The following is a 20034-nucleotide window of genomic DNA, read 5'->3' as shown; positions in this document are numbered from 1 at the left end:
AAAGAGCTTTCTAAATTTTTCTACTGTTATCTACTGTTACCATATCAATTTTTTTGAATAGCTGTTACCTAGCTGTCAAGATGTTTAATATATTTCCCCTTCCACTGTATTGCAGCTAAAATATGATCAGCTGCTGTTTAAATAATGTAATTTAGTTATTTTACATTTTCATCCATGCAATGCTTCCTTTCAGCACTGAAGCCTTTCTCTAATGATTGAGGAGATAGCCTTTTCTCATTTCTTTCAGAACTCAAGATTGAGAAACTCTGACTTGGAAATAAATTATTGATACCCATTTTAAGAACAGCACAGTGTGTAGTGAAAATTAAACATGCAAAGTTTCCACGTCATGAAACTTGGTGATTTATTTTGTTTTATTTATTTTGAGGTTCAAGTATCATACAAGCTCTATAAGGTGAAGTCTAAAACAATACTGTCTCATTGATATGCTGTGCAACAGATTTGGGCCAGCCATCGTGGAGAGTCTCAAATTCTGGTCCACAGAGCATAGGTAGCTAGCACTGAGCTGGCAGATGACACAGAGCTAGCTTCTTCTCATTTCAACATGCCTACTTATTAAAAGGATAGCTAAAATAACATTAACATTTCAGCTAAAAATTCCTTGGCTGTCATGGAAAACTGAATGAAATGAGAGGTCAGGCTGAAGACAGCAGCTCTTCAACATGGAATCAAAAGGGATAAAAATATCTTAAGAAAACAAGACAAACCAAACTCTTTTCTTCCAAAGTAACTTTCTGTTCAGATACACAGAAATATTGTGATCTAGAAAAAGCAGATGGATTTGAGGAGACAGTACTTTTCTACAAAAAACAGCTTCCAGACATTACTGAATGCTCTGAGATGAAGTTCTAAGATTCTTCCCCTGGCAAGATCATTGAGAAGGATAACCAAAATTGAAAAACAAACAAACAAAAAACTCAGAGCGATCTGACCTGGCAAAGGAGTTGCATAAACTCATACTATTCAGCTCAGATATTTTTTCCCAAAGACAGAAAGGTGCATATTGACAAACACCTGCTTGGATGATGAGAGGAAAGCTAGAAGCGTTTTCTGCATTAACCAATAAAGGCAGGCCAAGAAACAGTGGGCTGAAATAACAGGCTGGGAATACATGGTGTTGCAGGGTACCTACCTCCCTTCCCACAGCCTCAACATTGCTATGGTGATACCTCCTGATTTTTGCTGTTTAGAAAAAAAGCTCCAGCTGTAATTCTAGAAATTGTGAGAGCAAAACAGGTTTGTAAATGTGGCTGGGAATAGGGATCACAACTTTCTTGAATGGCATTTGATCTCTTACCTTCAGTAGCTTTTGTGGATTCCAAAAAAAGTTAAGGTTGTTGATTTTATTGTTTTCTCCAAACTGTTGGTGGCAAGCCAATGTTCCATAGGTGAATCTGTGTTATGTTTAGAGACCTCTGTTTACTCTAAACCATATAGCTATATTTGCCATCGACCTCCTCACATCTCAGTAAACTGTATTCTTCACATATTCTTTGTGCTTATGAAATCTGCTTAGTAGCAGCTTGTAAAAGTCTATTTATGTGTACGTGTCCAAAGTGAAAATTCACACATTCATATTCCTTCTATTTTCACACATTTAACTTACTTGCTTAGGGAGTGGGTACGGTGCAGCAGTGACTACGACAAAAGACAGTGTAATGACAGAATAATCAAGCGTGTATAAAGTTTTGAAGGAGGCTTACAATCTAATTCTCTCTTCTCTGGTGCCAAAAAAAAAAATGAATTTGACTTTGTGGTAGATCAGGCCCATATAGTAACTAAACAATTTAATATAATTAAAAAAAAGATTATTTATAGCCAATTGATAACTGAAGATCAAGGAATTTCACTGGATAAGTCATATTGTGTGAGTAATTTCCATATCACACTAACCTATATAATCATATCGTTTTACCAATGTCTTGAATTTTTAAAGGAACTCTTGTTTTCTCTTTCCAAATACTTAATGTATCTCCTCAATGAATTCTATCATTGAATGCTTTTTTTTCCTTACTATCCATAAGCAAGAATTTTCATTTTTCATCCATTCACCTTGAAGTGAAATTATCTCGAGCTCCATGAGAAGAAAATCATCTGTGCACAGAGTTCATACAAAAATTAGTGGAACTACCCACATTAAAGCAGATTAAATCAAAGATTTTCTGAATTCCTACATTATTCCAGAATTCTGTAGGATGTCTTTTGATTTACCTGGCTCGTTTGTGATGAAGATTTTACTGATGAGAGAACAAAACTAGAGAAGAGCCAGGCCAAAGAAGCTTTTGACATCTAAGTTTGATTGCACTGAACGTGCAGGGGCAGCAGATGTTAACAAGAATGGGAGCAATAAGACAGGCTGGAAAACAGCATGCAAACATGTCCCCCAGTCATCTATGTTGACAATGCCACACAGATAGGTTTAAAAGAGAAGAAAGTTGAAGAATATGGTTTGATTTTACCCGCAGGGCAAGAATTACCAAAGCTGCTTGAAGGAAATGCTACTATAACTACAAAAATCCTGTCTCTAAAATAAAATAACATACATTCTATGATTACTTTGCAAATGATCATAACAAACATGAACCAGAAATAAGTCACAGAACTGATGATATCACACATCTAACAATGTTGTCCAGAATCAAAGCATTGTCATCCAACTCTTGGGAAGTTGTGAGGTGCTTAGAGGAACGGGAGGAGAGAATACAGAAGCATACAAACAGCAAAGCAAGTAACTTAATTCATGGTTGTTGTTACATTTGGGTACTTCACAGAAGATTTGATTGCATCCACCTCTACCTCATGACCCAGCAAGTCCCTGTTCGAACCCATACTAGTAAAGATTAGAGGAAAACTTTTCATCTGTTAAAGCCATTCCTCGCAACATTTATTTGGTAGCAGAGTTGCACCTTTTAGCTAGCAATTACACACCCATGGATAAACTAAAGAGCAAGGGTTGCCGGACTTAATCCTTACCAGCTTCACAACACAGGGCAAATAAATGATGTAAGAACTGCACGAGCTTATGTTTATTTATAATACTACATACACAGCAGCCATAACCTGGAGCACTCCAGAATAGAAGGATACATTTTTATAATGCCTGTTTCTTCATTAAGATTTCATCATCCACCTACGCTAAAAAGCCACTTCTCCTTCACTTTGTTATATCTGTTTTTACCCGCTCCTGTTCCTGCATTATTTTTTTAATCTCCAGTTCCCTACTTTACATGCACTCTCAAATTTTAAACAAGCAAAATTTGTGCATTAGTGTGTCCTTTTCATCTATGATTTATGAATGACAGGTTCTTCGGTGCAGCTTAATGGTATGAGAGAGACATTATTTTAAACATTAAAGTGAAAACCATTTACAACTATGATAAGAGAGGTCTGTTGACATTAAACTTTAAAACATGCACAAGGTAAAGGCAAGCAGCTGCTCCAACAGGTGAGAGTACTACGCATGTAGTTTGTCAGGGAGTTTGTTCAGCACATGAGCTGTCTCTTCCATTGCTCTGTTTCACAACCTGTAGGATTTGGTGCTTCAAGCCATTCATCAAATAACCAACAACAACCCACAGTACAATCACCTGGAAAGCACTTAGGGTGCAGTGCAGAGCATTCACTTAATAAAAATTAATATTTTGTCTGAGAAAAACTTTCTACCACTTATTCCAGCAATAAATAATCAAACAGATAAACAAACAAACAATTTGAAAGAGCTGAAGTTTTATTTTGATATTGCCTGCCCACACCTCTACTACTTCCAAATGGACAGACAACTGCTGTCTGAGAAGCAACCAAAATAATGAGTAGTAAATAAATATGCATTTTATGTCAGATGTGTTTGGACTGTGTACTGGTTCTAACAGCGTGGAACACTAAGGTGGAAGAGATACCTGGTGTCTCATAAAGCTGCTTTTCAGTCTGATTTTAGACAATAAGGAGACTACAGTAGATATCTTAAGGCAGAACTGTTGCAAACACGGCACAGCTCAGAGAGTGGGAAGGCAGTAAGGCAAAACCTTACTGATAAAGCAGACTTCCCACAGTAAGAATGAGAATGTGCATCCCAGGCAGCAGTGGCAGCTAACTGAGAAAGCTCTTATTTTATAATAGAAGGATTTTAAAAGTTATTTTAATGCATTACTGTGTTTTTAGTTGCCTCCATTCACTCAGCTACTCTAATCAGCAATGGTTAAACAGAATACTTATTTTCATGTTGCCATTTGAAATTCTAAAGCGAACTCTGAGTAGAGAACATTGATCACTGATGACAGAAAAGCCTAATGAATCATTCAAGTACTTTACAGTACTGACCTAGAGAATGTAAGTGCCCAACCTCCACTCCAGTTTTATAAAAATGCAAATATCCCTTAAGTATCTCTCAAATATTCAAAACTAAACCAAGCATTAACTTTCAATAAGTATCAAGAGCAACATTTCTCTGAAAAAAGAGATAGCTCTGTTTAAAAGAGACAAAGTGAAACAAACAGGCAAAAGACTCTGCCAGAAAAATGCTAATCACAACTTACCTTGTAGATTTTGCAATGGCAAAGTCATGATGCCTCCTGCTGCAGCTGCTGCTACCAGTCCTTGGATGTTGGTGAGATTTGCTGTAGGTAGAGTTAGGACCAGTCCTTGTTGGCCTCCCAGCTGTCCAGCCATGTTGAAAGGAATAAGAATCGGCTGATTCAGGGCCGGCGTGCCTCCTGGCATCACCCCTGCTACTGCTGAGGCTAACTGTTGGGCTGTCAGTAATGGCTGTAATGAAACACAGACAGCAGCACGCCTATTTTACCATGCACAGCTCAGTGGTACATAGTATTACTTCTTCTGCCTGGGATCCTTCGGTGTTGCGGTACAAACATGCACTTCTTCCAGTATCTCAAAGCGTGCATTCTCACCAACCCAAAAAGCATTGCCAGACATTTCAGACTGAAACTGTAATTTATATTGCCATGCAGCATGGTAGCAACTTGAGTTGACTCTAAACTGGAAAATTTATTACACATGCACTGACAACAATTGGTGAACACAAGACGGCTGAACTCAAGTCAGCTCACATGTATCTAAATGCTAATATTTCCCAAATTTTTCCAGTTGTACACTGATTGGCAAGAGCTGAAAGCAGCAATTACCAGCAATTACCAGAAGCTCTGTAGACCAAGCAGGATGCAAAACTGTTTCGTGAAGTGGAAGAACATTAAGTATCTTCTTAGAGTATAGTTGAAGTTTGATAAAACTACGAAGTGATATGGAAAACTTTTTAAAAGGATTAACAGAGCCATGCTATTATGCTTACGTTTTGCTGTAAAGAAAATATCTGATATAAATGATTATGAAATGCCTTTACTAATGCAGGAGCTGTGTGTGACATGCAGAACTGTCAGAGTCGACAAGGTTACATTAAAATTGCACTAGCTTTTTAATATTAAATCATGACTTGTATTTCAAAAATAACTTATATAAGAAGTTCAAAGAATTTAACCTCCCAAACATACAAAGCTGCTTAAATTTATTTTAAGAAAGCATACAAAAAGCTAGTCCTTTCAAATACCTTTTAAAGCATACACAAGATAGATCCACGTTCCCTTTTTGTATGACAGAATACAGCCAAACAGAACCACATTTTCTGCATTACACAGAGAAAAGATGATCAATCGCAACTATTCATTTTTCATCCAATTGCATGGCTCAATTAGTCAAAAGGAAAGATACTGACCTGAGGCCCAACAGGGAACGCAGGATGGGACTGACTGGGTTGGTGCTGGTCACCTGGGCTTGTATCAGACAGCACTGTGTTTCCTCTGGCCTCTAGAATTCAAAGAGGAAATCGGCTTTAATATCAAGCCTAGGGACTGGCACATTATCTTCTACTCTGATGTCACATAACATCAAGCTGAAAATGACATGTTAAAGTGCTTTATCAATAACTCAAGCACTCAAATCACTTATCAGCTGCATAAATTATGCTAACATTCATTCAGAACAGCCAACTCATTCAAGGAGATACAAAAATCTGACAGCAGTGAAACTGAAGCTATCATCAACCCAGCTAATGTGGGTTGCATTATACATCAATTTACATACAGTACATGAGCACTCCGCTTGTGTGGGAACTGCATTTTCTACGCTTAGGTGAGCATCAGCCTTTCTAATTTCTGAAGGCAAAAATTATCTGAAAAGCAATCAAGTCACATCTATTTGTATCTTAATAAAGTCTTTTCTTTTGCCACTTACTGAGGCAGAAAAGACTATGATGCACAATAAAAAGGCGCTATGAAAAGTGAGAACAAGTATGTTTCCAGATGACAGCTATTTCCCTTGTTTTCTAAATTGCACGTGGGGGGAGAGCAAAACTATGTGAAACCAAGCCTTTTCACCATGTATTAAATCGATCAATATCCAACAATCAAACTGTATGCTGGGCACTAATGACTTGCTAAGCACAGAACAGAGTCCAGCCCTACCGGATTTCGCTGAAGCCTGCAAAACAGAGTTGAAAAGAAAAAAAAGGAAAGAAAAAAATGCCCTATCAGTTGCAACAAAGTATCAAGATGTTTTCATAACTAAGTCCGTATCTTCTGTTTCCTCCAGGTGTAGCACCCGCATCGATTCACAAACTTTTCCAGCACTGATGGCAAGATCAGGCCCACATTTGCCTTTGAAGCTGAAAGATTGGCAGCAAGTATCAGCAGTAGCTGCAGGACTACTGTGGTCTTTTAAAAAGAAGATCCTGGCTATGACTTAGATTTCCTGGTTAGTATGATAGCTTTTGTTCTTTTAGTTATTTTCTGATCTGTGGATGAAATCCCATTCCCAGTAAACCTTAACAAGATGCTCTTTTCCAATGTTTGTCCTATGAATAGCAAGTGCAAGACAATTCAGAACCAGTTTATTGGCACACCATGGTGTGCTCAGGAAAAGGGATATGATTCTGTCATACTTATAAATTTTAAAGAGGGTATTATCAGCTCATTTAAAACAAATTCTTCTATATATTCTCTAAGGGGACAGGCTTATAAATAATGGAAATGTGAAAAAATACTTCAGCACATTAAGGTACAAATAAAATTGACTGCTACATATTATTCAATTGACTTCTATCTCTACAGCAAGGTGTCAATCATAACAGCATTTTAGAATAGGATTAAACAATAAGTGTGCAGACTTATGCTGAAATCAGAAAATCTGATTAATTTGTAATATATTTGTGTGGTCTCAAAGTCAGAAATGGACATTGCTTTGGGAATACTTACAAACATTCTATTGAAATATCTGACTTGCAAGTAATAAAAATACACAGATTTGCTGACATTTTATAAAGTGAATTCTGTAAAAATAGGCTTGGCATTTTCATGACCATGGTGATTTAATAATGAGAATTAGATGACCTACTAAAATTGGTGAGCATGCCAACAATTGCCTAATAACGTGCAAAAAAAGACCAAATCACAAAAATTTTTATGCGCAATTTACTCATCTGAGTTACCTGAGAAGAAAAATGTAACTAGATATATGAGACTTGATGAAAACAGTTTCTTTCAAATGCATTTCAGTCCTAGTCTTGCTGCCATCCCTAAGACCAAACATACGTTTTCTTCAGAGTGGACTCCTCCTGTACATGATAAGGAGCTATGTTACTATATATACAATTTTACCTTAGGTAATTTCCACATAATATTATAGGGTTTTCTTTTAATCTTCTCATTACAGCTCATGTATGAAGTGATATTAGATCAGAGACTCAATACCAATGAATATATCACTCCCCATTAAGATCAACTCGTACAAATCAATTTTGTGTATGCAATTTTAAGGGCTGAGAATTTTGTCTTTGCATGTGATTTAGTTAATATTAAAACAAGCTCTTGATGATCTGTCATGTCATTAAATTACACTATGAAGGCTTTGAGAGGAGAGCAAATCTGGAGTCAAATATTTACTAGAATTAGATTTTGTTGCAATTACTATGGCTCGAGCTCTCAGAAAATAAATAAGAAGTTCTGAAGGAATATGCCTGTGCTTCTGTATTTTTTCACGTACAGCCAAGAACCACTGTTTTCTGTTATCTGTACCCTATGGATTTTGTAATGTTCCATCTCACAAGCTGCACGTTGTACAAGTGGGTTACGCAGAACCATAAAGCCAAAATGAATTGCATTCCTTTCCTTTTGCATTGCGCTAATTGGAACCACTTAGGATTACATTCCCTTCATATGGTCACTCATTGCAGATGATACATCCTTTAATTCCACTGCTTGAACGCTCTGCCTGCTTCTTTTAGCTCACTTTCCACATGAAGCAGGCACCTCAGTAAAACAATACACACTTGCACGTGCCTTAACGTGGTCTTAGAATCCTGTATGAAATTATGCATGCCACATTCTCAAAACAAAATTCTCACATTTCCTTTCATACTCATGTCTCATACTTTATGTATTCTTCATAATATACCTCAAACACTTACAAGGTACTTAAGCCTCTTCCAAACCACCTTCTACAATAGCCACTCTAGACATTAATTTTTATTTTTATTTTTAAACACAAGGAAAGCAGCCTGCCAAGCTGCCAGTAAACATGGAGTAGCAAGAATTTCAGGATGAAGTTCTGTTGCACTGCACAGAGCAACAGCATTTGCTCTTGACTGCATACAGTCTTCAGTGAGAATCACAGGTCAGAGCTCCCAGAAAGGCAAAGCACAGCACAAAACCCTGCTAGAAGGCTACTTTTCCCTTTCTACCTAATAATGCTAATGGGGTGGATCCCTCCGAGTTCCAGAAATCCAAAGAGCTGGGAGAATGCTCTGTCTCTTGTACTGTTTCTGATTCACAGACTCATTGCTGCTAAGTTGGAAAAAAGCCTTCTTAAGTCCACTGGCCTAACCTGGCAGAGTGTGAGCCCTTGCATTATTTTCCCCTCAGCATTCCCACTTTGATTTGGGAGCTCATTAGTTCCAGATGCTAGAATGACCTCTGCAGGTAGATGAATTCCACTGTCTAAATTCCACTCCCTACTAATAAAAATAGGCTGTCAGAATCTAGCATAGATTTTCCACTTGCCCAGACCCAGGCTGTCACCTTGTGCTGGGCAGCCTTCTATCTACAAAGGAATTGCAACAAGGATTGGAGCTGGAGGGTTACCAGTAACACCCTTCATTTCTCAACCGGGCTTTGGAGATGCTGTTCTCATTACACCTGTTCTTGCTGGTGCACCTGGGGCAAGGGGAAGGCAAGAAGTAATTCTTAACACCATAGACCTGGGCAGGCAGCTGAGACTTCGCTTGTAACTGAGAGCTGCTTCTTAGCCCAGCTCAATGAGCTGGCTCAGTACTGCCACAGGAAAAGATAGGTGAGCTGCTGCCATTACTGAATGGCTGTAGACAAGGCTTTAATATTTAATAAGCAGTATTCATCACATGTGATTCATCATAAATTAATTATAAATTATATAATACATACATTCACCTCTCATCCCACCAAGGGGCTGAGAGGGCATGACATAATAAAAATTGAAGTGCACTGTAAACATTGTAAAATAACCCTCTTAAAATAAATTATTATTTGAAATAAAGCTAAGTAAAAGAAAGGCAACCCTTATCTCCCCATATCAAAAAAGAAAATAAAATCCCCAAAAGCAAGCAAAACCCTTGTTTAACTACAGATAGCTTGAAAATGAGAAAGCCACTGAGGAAAGTCAGAAGGGAAAAAAAAAACCTCCATATCCCAAGGCCTCTGAGCATAATGTGAAATTACAGCTGCAAAAGCACTACTTATAGCAAAGCACTCCAGTTTCCTTCATTGTGTTTTGTACACATCTTCAGCAGACAAACGGGTAACTGAGCTCCAAACACTTTTATCTCAGTGCCCCCTTTACACAAAGGAGGGACCACTCCAATCCCCCTTTCACTGATGTAGAGACTCAGATCCAGATGCTCAAATAAGCACAGTTTAGGCACCCAGATCTCTTCAGCTGTAGCTATGTGGTTCAGGAAACTCTCAAACTCTGCACCAAAGCTCACCCAAGCCAATGTTCAAAGCACAGCATGGAGCTAACCTCAGCATGTGATCTGAACACGGCTAATCTCTTTGTGGTTTTCAAGAAATTAATTCAACATTAATGTGTTTTGTGTTTGTATCAGAACTGGGGAGATGCTGGGCTATCCCTTTCTAGTACTCAGAGCTTTGAAAAGCAAGCAGGATCAAATACAGTAATAGCAGTAGTCAAAAGAATATATAAATCCTTCTGAAATAACAATTTAAGCAAATATTTTAAATTAATCAAAATTAATAAAAGAACGTGGCATTGCAAGCAAAAGTCCATATTATATTAAAATTAGTAGGTACAGTTCTACAATGTCACGTTACTTGTATTTATCTCTAATAAGAAATCAAGAGTAGACTTTTTTTCTTCCTCATTGAGCCAATTCACACTAAAGATTCACGTTTAAGAATGAAATCATGAAAGTGAGAATACTACCCGTGAGAAAAAATAGTCTTATATTTTAAAAACCAATAAACTCACTGTCTGAGTAACTAACATAGCCGCATTTAGATCATAAGCCATATTAGCAGGGGAAAAAAAAGATAAATATTTTAAAGAAATGAAATAGACTGACTAGTAATATTCAAATTATCAGGTACTGTAAGTAGAAGTCCATCATTTCTGATTAAAGTAACTCAGCTCTTTCTTGAATTGTCAGCAATTGTAGCAGGAGCAATCTTGCTGACAAAATTTAGTTGCTGAAGGAAAAAAATGCAGTTGATATTGAAAAAAGCCCAACATTCTCTCCAAACAATCCTCGTTCTGCCACAAAGCACCGACTGCAGCTCTTAGTTTCACTCTTTTCCTTCTGCCTCAGAGGTTGGACATGTAGATAGGAAGCCCTTCCAAATAACCTCATCAATACTAAACAGATCACTACACAGAAACTCACAACAGATCTACATTTCACAATACTCGGGGAATGTAAAACTGAGATTTCAGGTTGAATTTGTTTTAAACTGGCATTATCCTACAGTTATGAGTGGAGATATTCCTGTTACTTTAGCAAAGGAAACTAAACTCAGAAATGCAATGAGATTAATGAATCACTCACTGAAAGGTCTGTATTCAAGCATGGACTTCTCATATTTAATTTAGTAGTCAGATAGTTGTCTTCTTCCAGCCCACGACTGAGATGCAGCATATAATTCACTCATCTGGATCCTATCAAACTTCTCTATATATCAAGTTAATCCATAGCTCAGTACGCAATTCACCTTTTCCTGCTGACCTCTGCTTCAGATTCTGAGCTTTTATTTTTAGGAAGTGATTTCAGCCTCACAAAGAAAACCAAACAGTTGGGAGGTTGGGGCCCATGCAGAATTACCATCAGCAATTGTTAACTCTGAAACCTATCATAGAATCACACAGCAACGTTACAACTATTTATTGCTGATCATTTTAGTAAAGCATCCAAATACTGTGCTTGTCTTTCACAGTGTCAATTTTTCTCCTTTGTCTCAACTTACATAACTTCAGCCTGACTCGTAATTTTCCCCTACCTATCTACGGACAAAAATCTTCTAGTTTACCTTTGAAAACATTTATGGGATGATAAGGAAACACCATATTGATCTATCATATTGACATATATGTCAATACAGTACCTTGTATAGAACAGCTAAAAAAACCTGCCTTTAAGATGGATTGAATTAGACAGCTGAATGAATAGAGCAGATTTGCTTTACTGACTGTATCATTCAGAACTTAAGTAAGTAAAATCCTACAGTTTTTTACTTATCTGAAACTGCCACACAGTTGCTACAGCAAAGCTACCAAAATTACAGCAGAGCTCAAAATCAGCCTGCCAGCAGTGCACTAAACCTTGCCTTTCTCTGGTCCCCGGGGATATTTTCTCCTAAAGGATCGGCTCTGGGAAGACACAAGCAAGCTGAAATCACTGTGCTCATTACCCACATATACTCACAGCTTAGCCTGTATTTACACACCTGAATCTCTCCGGATCAGGACTGATAATATTAAACCATCACAACTGTTTATAATGAAAATTAAGCTATTAAAGTGATTCATTTTACAGAGAACTTCTTATGGGCAACCACCATATTTACCACCAAACAAAAAAACTACAATTGATGCAAAACTCAGCCAGCTGCCTTAAATTTTCTTTCATTTCTTTAGTTTTGCTCCTCTTTAATTGTCTTATTTTTCTTTCTTTCTTCTTTACTCAGTTAAAAAAATATATATATATCTTACTGGTGTCTGTGTGAATATTCTTCCACTTTAGAGACTTTGTGTGAGAGAAGGAATGTACCTACTGCAGAAAAAGGGAAGGAACATAATTGCAAAAGTGTGTTCTTTATTCAAAGTAGGCTCATTCTACTTTTCTTCACCCCTCAAGTACAGTGCATAAAAATCCCTTGTTAATGGTACATACATTTTTTATGAATTGAACCCTTCATATTGAGAATTCAAGTTTCTTTTATACTGTATGCATTAGCACAAATATAATCACATTAAGGTCACAATGACCCCTATCAGTTTTCCCTGAATTCATACAGCATTTCATACTCACTGTTTGCTGATAGTGCTGGTGAATGCAATGATGATAAAGGTTACTTACCAGAAGATGGACAGTTGAATGCATTATTATTTCATGTTGGGCAGCTGATCTCTAGCTAAGAAGGGCAGGAGGCTTCTCTAAATTAAACTTCCCTTTCTTTCCATCACTGCCAGCTTACTAAATGCCAAAGAGTGAGCACATTAAAGATGATCTTTTTTAGAACAACTGCCACAGTTTGCCATCTTTCTACAGCTAACTAACATTTCTATATGATTTTTACAGCATTTATCTGCGCGTGTTGTTCTGCTCTTAACAGAGCAGAGGCCAAGTCGTGCTTTTCACCAAAAGCCCTGGCATTCACCCTCCCAATTTGACTCCCAGGCATTCCCCCAGATGAGGTACGCTATGATGGTACCTTATCAGGATATACATTGCTGTTTGCCTGGGGAACCTTGTGCAATTTATATATTATGGGCTGGCTGTTGGCACTATAGGCTGGTAAAAGCCAGGCAAAACATGTGGACAGCCTCTAGTGTGCAATAATTCAGGCTTTTAGGGAGAAGACAAGGGTAGTGTGGCTGACATCTTTTGTTTTTAGAGGCTATGCTGATAGACTTATTTACAAAGGACCGGGCTGACCTCATCTAATGACAAATTTAACCCACATTTTCCAGGAAATGGAAAGAAAAATCAGTAACGTGGAGAGGGGATGAGGTAGTGTTCTATCCAATCTATGAGAACCTGTTTAAGAATTCAAATTGTCTGGTTCGGTGAGCAGGAAATATTCAGTTAAGGGAGGAAATGTTCATTTAAACTCAGTGAAAGCCCCGGGTACTTACATCGTCAGCAGAGTCAGTGTTCAGTGAAATGCACTCCACAACATTTGTAAACACCTACCAGAGCATCCTTGTCCAGCAGGTATGGTCAAGCAACACTGGTTTATCACTCTTGCTACTGAGTTCACTGTCTGGTTTCATCCCTGCGGTGTCTTTAACAATTTCACACTCTCTGCTGTGGTCTTTACACAGCCCTGTGGGGCAGCTCCATCAAGTGTCTCATTACAGGTTGTTCAGCTGTTCAGACTTTATTGAGACTCTCGACAGAGCTGTCCCACAGAGCAGCATGCTGCAGGAGTCCAGGCAGGATCTAGAAGGAAGCCTTAGCAGCAGCAGCAACTCTGTATGCAGGAGATTATGCTCCTAGATCAGGTTAAATCACAACGCCAGTAAGTCTACATTATAAACCTATTTAGCTGCACACTTCAGAAATTCCTAGCTATTCAACAGGCCTCTCCCTCCTAAAGTAGCTTGTCTTGGCTGATACCTGCAGCAAGTCCTTCTGATGGGGCTCAGCAGGGTAGGCCATTATTTCAAATGAAACGTGGCCGCAAGCTGCAGAAACTCCTGGTAGGCACTGCCTCCAGATCTGGTAAGTTTTGAACTGAATTAACTTCCGTCTCTTTGCTGTTGTCTGAAATCAACTTTGGTGACTGTTTACAAGGGGCTTTGCCAAGAGTTCTCAAACACTGTATTTTTTTTTTTTTATCAGTTCTGCCAGCGAGGTCTTGCAAGCTACATCAAGCCTGGCTGTCACAAAATCAAGTCTAAAACATACGACAAGGGCTTTTCATCCCTCCTTCCGTTCATTTCCTCTTCTGTACACCAAAAGCAAACAACACAAAAAAAAAACAGACCCAGGGAACTAGTAGCTGGCATATCATTCCGCCTGTCTCCCAAATTTGAGCAGCTATTTGCTAGACAAAGTGTAAAAGTTTGTAGTAACCACAAAGATAGTCTTTCACACAATAAAAATACCCTACATAAAGAATCGAGTGGCTTACAAACATCTAGCTATTGCTCCAGGAATATTTTGACCTTGCTTTTATGTCAGATTCCTGCTGGATTTTACCTGTGTTGGATTAGTTCTCTAGGAAAGCCACAGCACAGGTTAAAAAGCTTTACATGTAACAGACATATACTCCAGGACAGTCACACTGTATGGAAGATTTCCTGGCTAGTAACCCCTTGTCACGGGCAAGACCTCTTTTGTAAGAGCATGTTGTGCAGGAAGAAAATAAGCGAGAAGTTCTGCATGGCTTAGCTTTGCCAGAATACCAAGTCAGTGTCAGGCAACTTGCTTCAAAGAGAGACAGAATTAAACTATATGGAATATACAAACAGTTTCTAATCCAGTTGAAAGCTTGTGTTCATTCTTATGTGGATGCCTCCCTATATATAGATACACATTTTCAAACAAATTAGTCTCCTACATCCCTTTCATTTTTATATTCTTGTTGTGTTTATTTTTTCAACATTACAGTAATTGAAAAATATCTACTGGTAAAAGATGCTATTAATTTAAGTGCATTCATAGTGTGTTATGTCACTAATAGACTTAGGTAACATTATTCTTTTATCCTTTTTACAAAGCATTATTTTATTGTCCTCTCATTTCTAAGATTTTACTTTCACTTAAAGTCAAGCAGAGTGAAGGCTTTGCAGAATTCTGTTATATGATTGTCCTGTCATTATTCTAACTCCATTACACAACAACACAAAACCAACATCAGCTTCCATTTGTCATATTATTTATTTTGAGGATTATGTCAGATCTCAGACTATGTGTACGTGCCTACTAAACGTAATTCGGAACTGGGCAAAAAGTAATCTCCAATTTCTTCTAAAAACACTTTCAAAGAAAACAGTTTTTAACTGTTGTATATTTTTATAAGAACTGTACCATCTGATTTTGTCCTGAGTAACCCTTTAGAAGAATATAGCTATATGCACAAAAAACAAGCCAATGTCTAAAGACAGAAGCTAGCCTCTCTCTGGCCACAGCAGAGCATGCAAACAGGACTCTGACCCACCCTTCGCACAAGTTAGATTCCTCAGCAGTCTACATAGGGCTCAGTGCACCCGATATAGATTCCTACTGCCTTCTTAATATCTTCTTTTAGTGTGGTTGGCTTTGAGAGGCAGTCAGGCTTGGTTTAAAACAGATGACTCTTCCATCAACCATTCCACATAGTTGCCATAAAGGAAGGAAAAATCTGAGAGATCGTGTGCTAATCCAACTGAGGAAAAATTTAGGCTTGACTATCGAACAGTTCTCGTGAGTTCTTTGTCAGCTCCCTTTATCTCATACATGGAGAGCATCATTAGGATCTCACAGTTTAGAGGAATCCTGGATAAAATGAGGATGTAAAATTAGAATGGTTACATTGGTAAGTATTACCAGCATGCAGATTCTTCCAGTTACAGACTTTGCATCATCTGACCTGCCCTGTCTTTATGGCAAGCACATCTGTTGTGGTGCAATGTCTGCACGTGGGGCTCTAGAGATGCCTTTCCTCCATGCTCAAGGAAACTACATTCAAGCTCTGCAAGGTCACTTCATATCATATTTGACAAAAAGCCTCCTCATATTTTCCCTGTGTTCTCACATTGGCACAAAAAAGCTCCTACTCTCCATTTCCAGATGTAGGAAGTCAAGCAAGTCCTGCCTGATCAACCTAGTGACCTTCTAAGATGATGTAACTGCATCAGTTTACAAGGGAAGATCCACTGATGGCATCTGTCTGGATTTTAGTAATGCCTTTGATACGGTACACCACGTCATCCTTCCCTCCAAATTGGAAAGATATGGATTTGACAGTTGGACTGTTCAGTGGACAAGGAACTGGTTGCAAGATCGCACCCTGAGAGTGGAGGTCAATGCCTCAATATCTGGATGGAGATCAGCTACGAGTGGTGTCCCTCAGGGGTCAGTACTGGGACCAGTGCTCTTTGACATCTGTATCAATGACATTGATAGTGGGATTGAGTCACTCTCAGCAAGTGTGAGGATGTCATCAAACTATGTGGCGTGATCAACATGCCTGAGGGACAAGATGCCATCCAGAGACACTCAGACAGGCTTGAGCAGTGAGCCCAAGAGAATCTTTCAAGAAAGCCAAGAGCAAATTCCTGCACCAGCATCATGGCAATCCTGACAATCAGTACAAGCTAGGGGATGAAAGGACAGAGCACAACCCTGCTGAAAAGAACTTGGGAGTAATAGTGGATGGCAAGCTGGTCACGTCAGCAATGTGCCCTTGCAGTGCAGAAAGCCAACTGTATCCTGGGCTGCATCAAAAGAATAATGGTTAGCAGATTGAGGGAGGTGATCCTGTCCCTCTACTCAGCACTGGTGAGACTTCAGCTGGAGTACTGCATCCAGATGTGGAGTTCTGAGCATGGGAGAGACGTGGACCTGTTGGAGTGAGTCCAGAGGAGGGCCACAAAAATGATCCAAGGGATGGAACACCTCCCCTACAAGGACAGGCTGAGAGAGCTGGGGGGTTCAGCCTGGAGAAGAGAAGGCTCTGGGGAGACCTGATAGCAGCCCTTTAATATTCAGGGGGGGGCTATAGGAAAGAAGGGGACAGACTCTTTAGCAGGGTCTGTAGTGATAAGACAAGGGGAAATGGTTTCAGATTAAGATGGGAGATTTAAATTGGATATAAAACAGGTTGCCCAGAGATGTGGTGGATGCCCCATCCTTGGAGACATTCAAGCTCTCAGCAATGTGATCTAGCTGTAGGTATCCCTGTTCATTGCAGGGGAGTTGGACCAAATGGCCTTCTAGGGTCCCTTCCAACCTAAATGATTCTATGATTCTATGGTTTCTAAGATTGATTATTCTGTAGAACCTGCTAATACAGACAGTAATGCACTAAGTAAATTCAACCTTAAGAAAGAGATATCTGGGTTCAAAACTCAATCTAGATTAAAAACACACTAAAACAAATTGAAAACTAATTATATACTCACTTCTAGTTTTCTCAATTTAAATGGAATTCAAAGAGCTTCAGTGCAAAATCCATCCCTTCGCCACAATATGTACAACTGACATTCTTGTTCATATTACAGCTGCACAGATTAAACCGGATGAAAGAGGTTGAAACCTCTTTCAGTCATAAATAAGCATTTCAACATGTTAGCGTACTTCAAATCTGTATTGTTACAATAGCACTGCTTTCACTTAATGTTATTTGAATGACTCCAAAGAGTGTTTGTGGATACCACAACTCTCTAAATGGTAACAGTGGATAAACATCAGCTTGAGAAATTCGGGACTATATTATTTATGAAGCTGCAATTCTGCTGTAAATAACCCAGTTGTTAAAATGATATGTATCTATGTAATTGAGTCTTCTGTATACAAATAAATAAGGCTTTATTGCAATGTCAGAAGTTAACAGACCAGTCAATAAAATCAATAACTCACTTTTTCTTGCTTATATATCTAACTTTTCTCCACCTTTCTTATGTTCTCTGCTTGTTCTGGTTACATATTAACACTCTGAAGGATATATAGCATTTATGATATTGTTTAGTAAATAGTGGTCTGAAAAAAAGTCTTAAGAAACACTACCTCTGCAATTTAATACTCTACCTATTTATTGCGTATTTCAACATATACTTGTCTGGTATAAATCAGGGAGAAATAAACTGTCTTGGTTTATATATCAGAGTACTAGAGATTTTTAATGTGAATGACTATATGAAGGTCTAAGTAAATTAGGTATCCTGGGGTGCATTAAAAAAGAATGTGGTCATGGGTCAAGGGAGGTAATCCTCCCCCTCTACTCTGCCCAGGCAACTGGATGAGGCCAGGCTCTTCTCTTCTCTTGGTGTACAGTGATAGGACAAAAAGCAATGGCCTCAAACTTGAAAATACGAAGTTCCACACAAACAAGCAGAAGAACTTCTTTACAGTAAAGGTGACGGAGCCCTGGAACAGGCTGCCCAGAGGTTGGGGAGTCTCCTTCTATGGAGATGCTCAAGACCCAACTGGATGCCTATCTGTGCAACCTACTGTAGGGTACCTGCTTTAGCATGTTGAACTTGATGACCTCTTGAGGTCCCTTCAAACCCCTGCAATTCTGTGTTTCTGTGATACTGATACTGATTTAGCTGAAAGTGTCAGGCCTGGATTACATTATTGTATAACCACTGTCAAAATAGCACTGCCGGATTACAACACTGTGCTTCCTTATGCCTTCATGGGTAAGGCTGTATCAGTATTTCCATTATGTTCCCTGTTTTTCTAATGTTTATAACCTGGCTGTTATACTTGCTTTGGATTGAAACTTGATGAACCAGAATCCAAATCCTACAAATCTCTCCTCAAGAAAGTTGACCATTATTATTTCAGTGGGAGTGTTTCTGTTAGCTGGGTCCTCACAGACACTGATCCAAAGTCAAATGTTATGAGCCTGCTTGCTTTATCTTCCTAATGGGGAATGGCCTCAAGCTGTGCCAGGGGAGATTCAGGTTGGATGTTAGGAAAAATTTCTTCTCCAAAATAGTGGTTAGGCACTGGAACAGGCTGCTCAAGGAGGTGGTGGAGTTGCCATTCCTAGAGGTGTTCAAGAAGCTTTTAGATGTTGTACTGAGGGACATGATTTAGTGGAAAATATTTGGTGATAGGTGGACAATTGGACTAGATGATCTTCACAGTCTTTTCCAACCTTGGTGATTTTATGATTCCATAACAACAAAAAGAAGACTTGGTCCCTTCAAAAATAGTGGTTTTTTGTTTTGTTTTGTTGTGCTTTTAAATAAAAAGCAGAAAGGATATGCAAGCACTGGAAAATAATACTTAATTTTGTGATATGATTACGTCCTTAACTTGATAATCTCTTGTTTTCAGTACTTAGAAGAAGAAGAAGAAAAATTAACAGCCAAGCTACTGCAATGTAAAAACTAGCCGTGGGGCATATGCACTAAATTTTATTCAACTAATTGCATTTTCTTGTGGATTTTCATCCGGGATCTAGCACATCTTCTAAGCAAGGTAAAATTGGGATGGCTCCAAATGAGCCATTCTTGTCTATAAGGAATACAAACACATTCACAGAAGTGATCTTATTATGTATGCTCCATACAGGCTCTTCATTCAAAAATATTTTAACAGATGTCATGCTGCATAAGTATAATGGCTCATCTGAGGCTTAGAAATGCTTTACTCACAGTAGAAACAAATTTGGGCAGCATTTTTCAAATTGAGTTAAGTTCTTAATACACACCCACAGGCTTACTTAGACTTATAGATACAATATCTTTTTCTTTCCTCCTCCTTAGCACGGTCAGTTATCGATAAAAATGTTCCTGTTCAAATGCTGCTCTCTTGGTTCACTGCTGAAATATGCCCTAACTCTGCATTTCACTTTTTGATAAGATTACTGTGGAACACTGCTCAGAAGACAAATGTGAAGCCCTTTTTCATGGCTCCAGCAGCCCATGGGTTCTCCAGCAAACACAGGGGGTACATCACATGCAATAGCATCATAATCTGCTTGAAAACTGACTACAAACAGGGTTGTCCAAAACAGCAGCAGATGACAACACAGTCTTTCACTTTGTTCATCAACACACACACACAAACACACACATACCAAA

General features: G+C 38.6%; 1 protein-coding gene across 1 annotated transcript in view; it reads right to left on the bottom strand.

Annotated features, from left to right (window-relative positions):
- Positions 1 to 20034, bottom strand: part of POU6F2 (POU class 6 homeobox 2) — a 251697-nt gene that overhangs the window by 173402 nt on the left and 58261 nt on the right. The window contains 2 exon segments of the mRNA XM_031554003.1: positions 4554 to 4782; positions 5744 to 5835. Of these exon segments, the coding sequence (XP_031409863.1) occupies positions 4554 to 4782; positions 5744 to 5835 (321 nt within the window).

The sequence above is a fragment of the Meleagris gallopavo genome, chromosome 6 (assembly GCF_000146605.3).
Source record: "Meleagris gallopavo isolate NT-WF06-2002-E0010 breed Aviagen turkey brand Nicholas breeding stock chromosome 6, Turkey_5.1, whole genome shotgun sequence".
NCBI lineage: Eukaryota > Metazoa > Chordata > Aves > Galliformes > Phasianidae > Meleagris > Meleagris gallopavo.
Note: the sequence above shows the minus strand (reverse complement) of the source record. Positions and strands in the feature narration are given on the sequence as shown.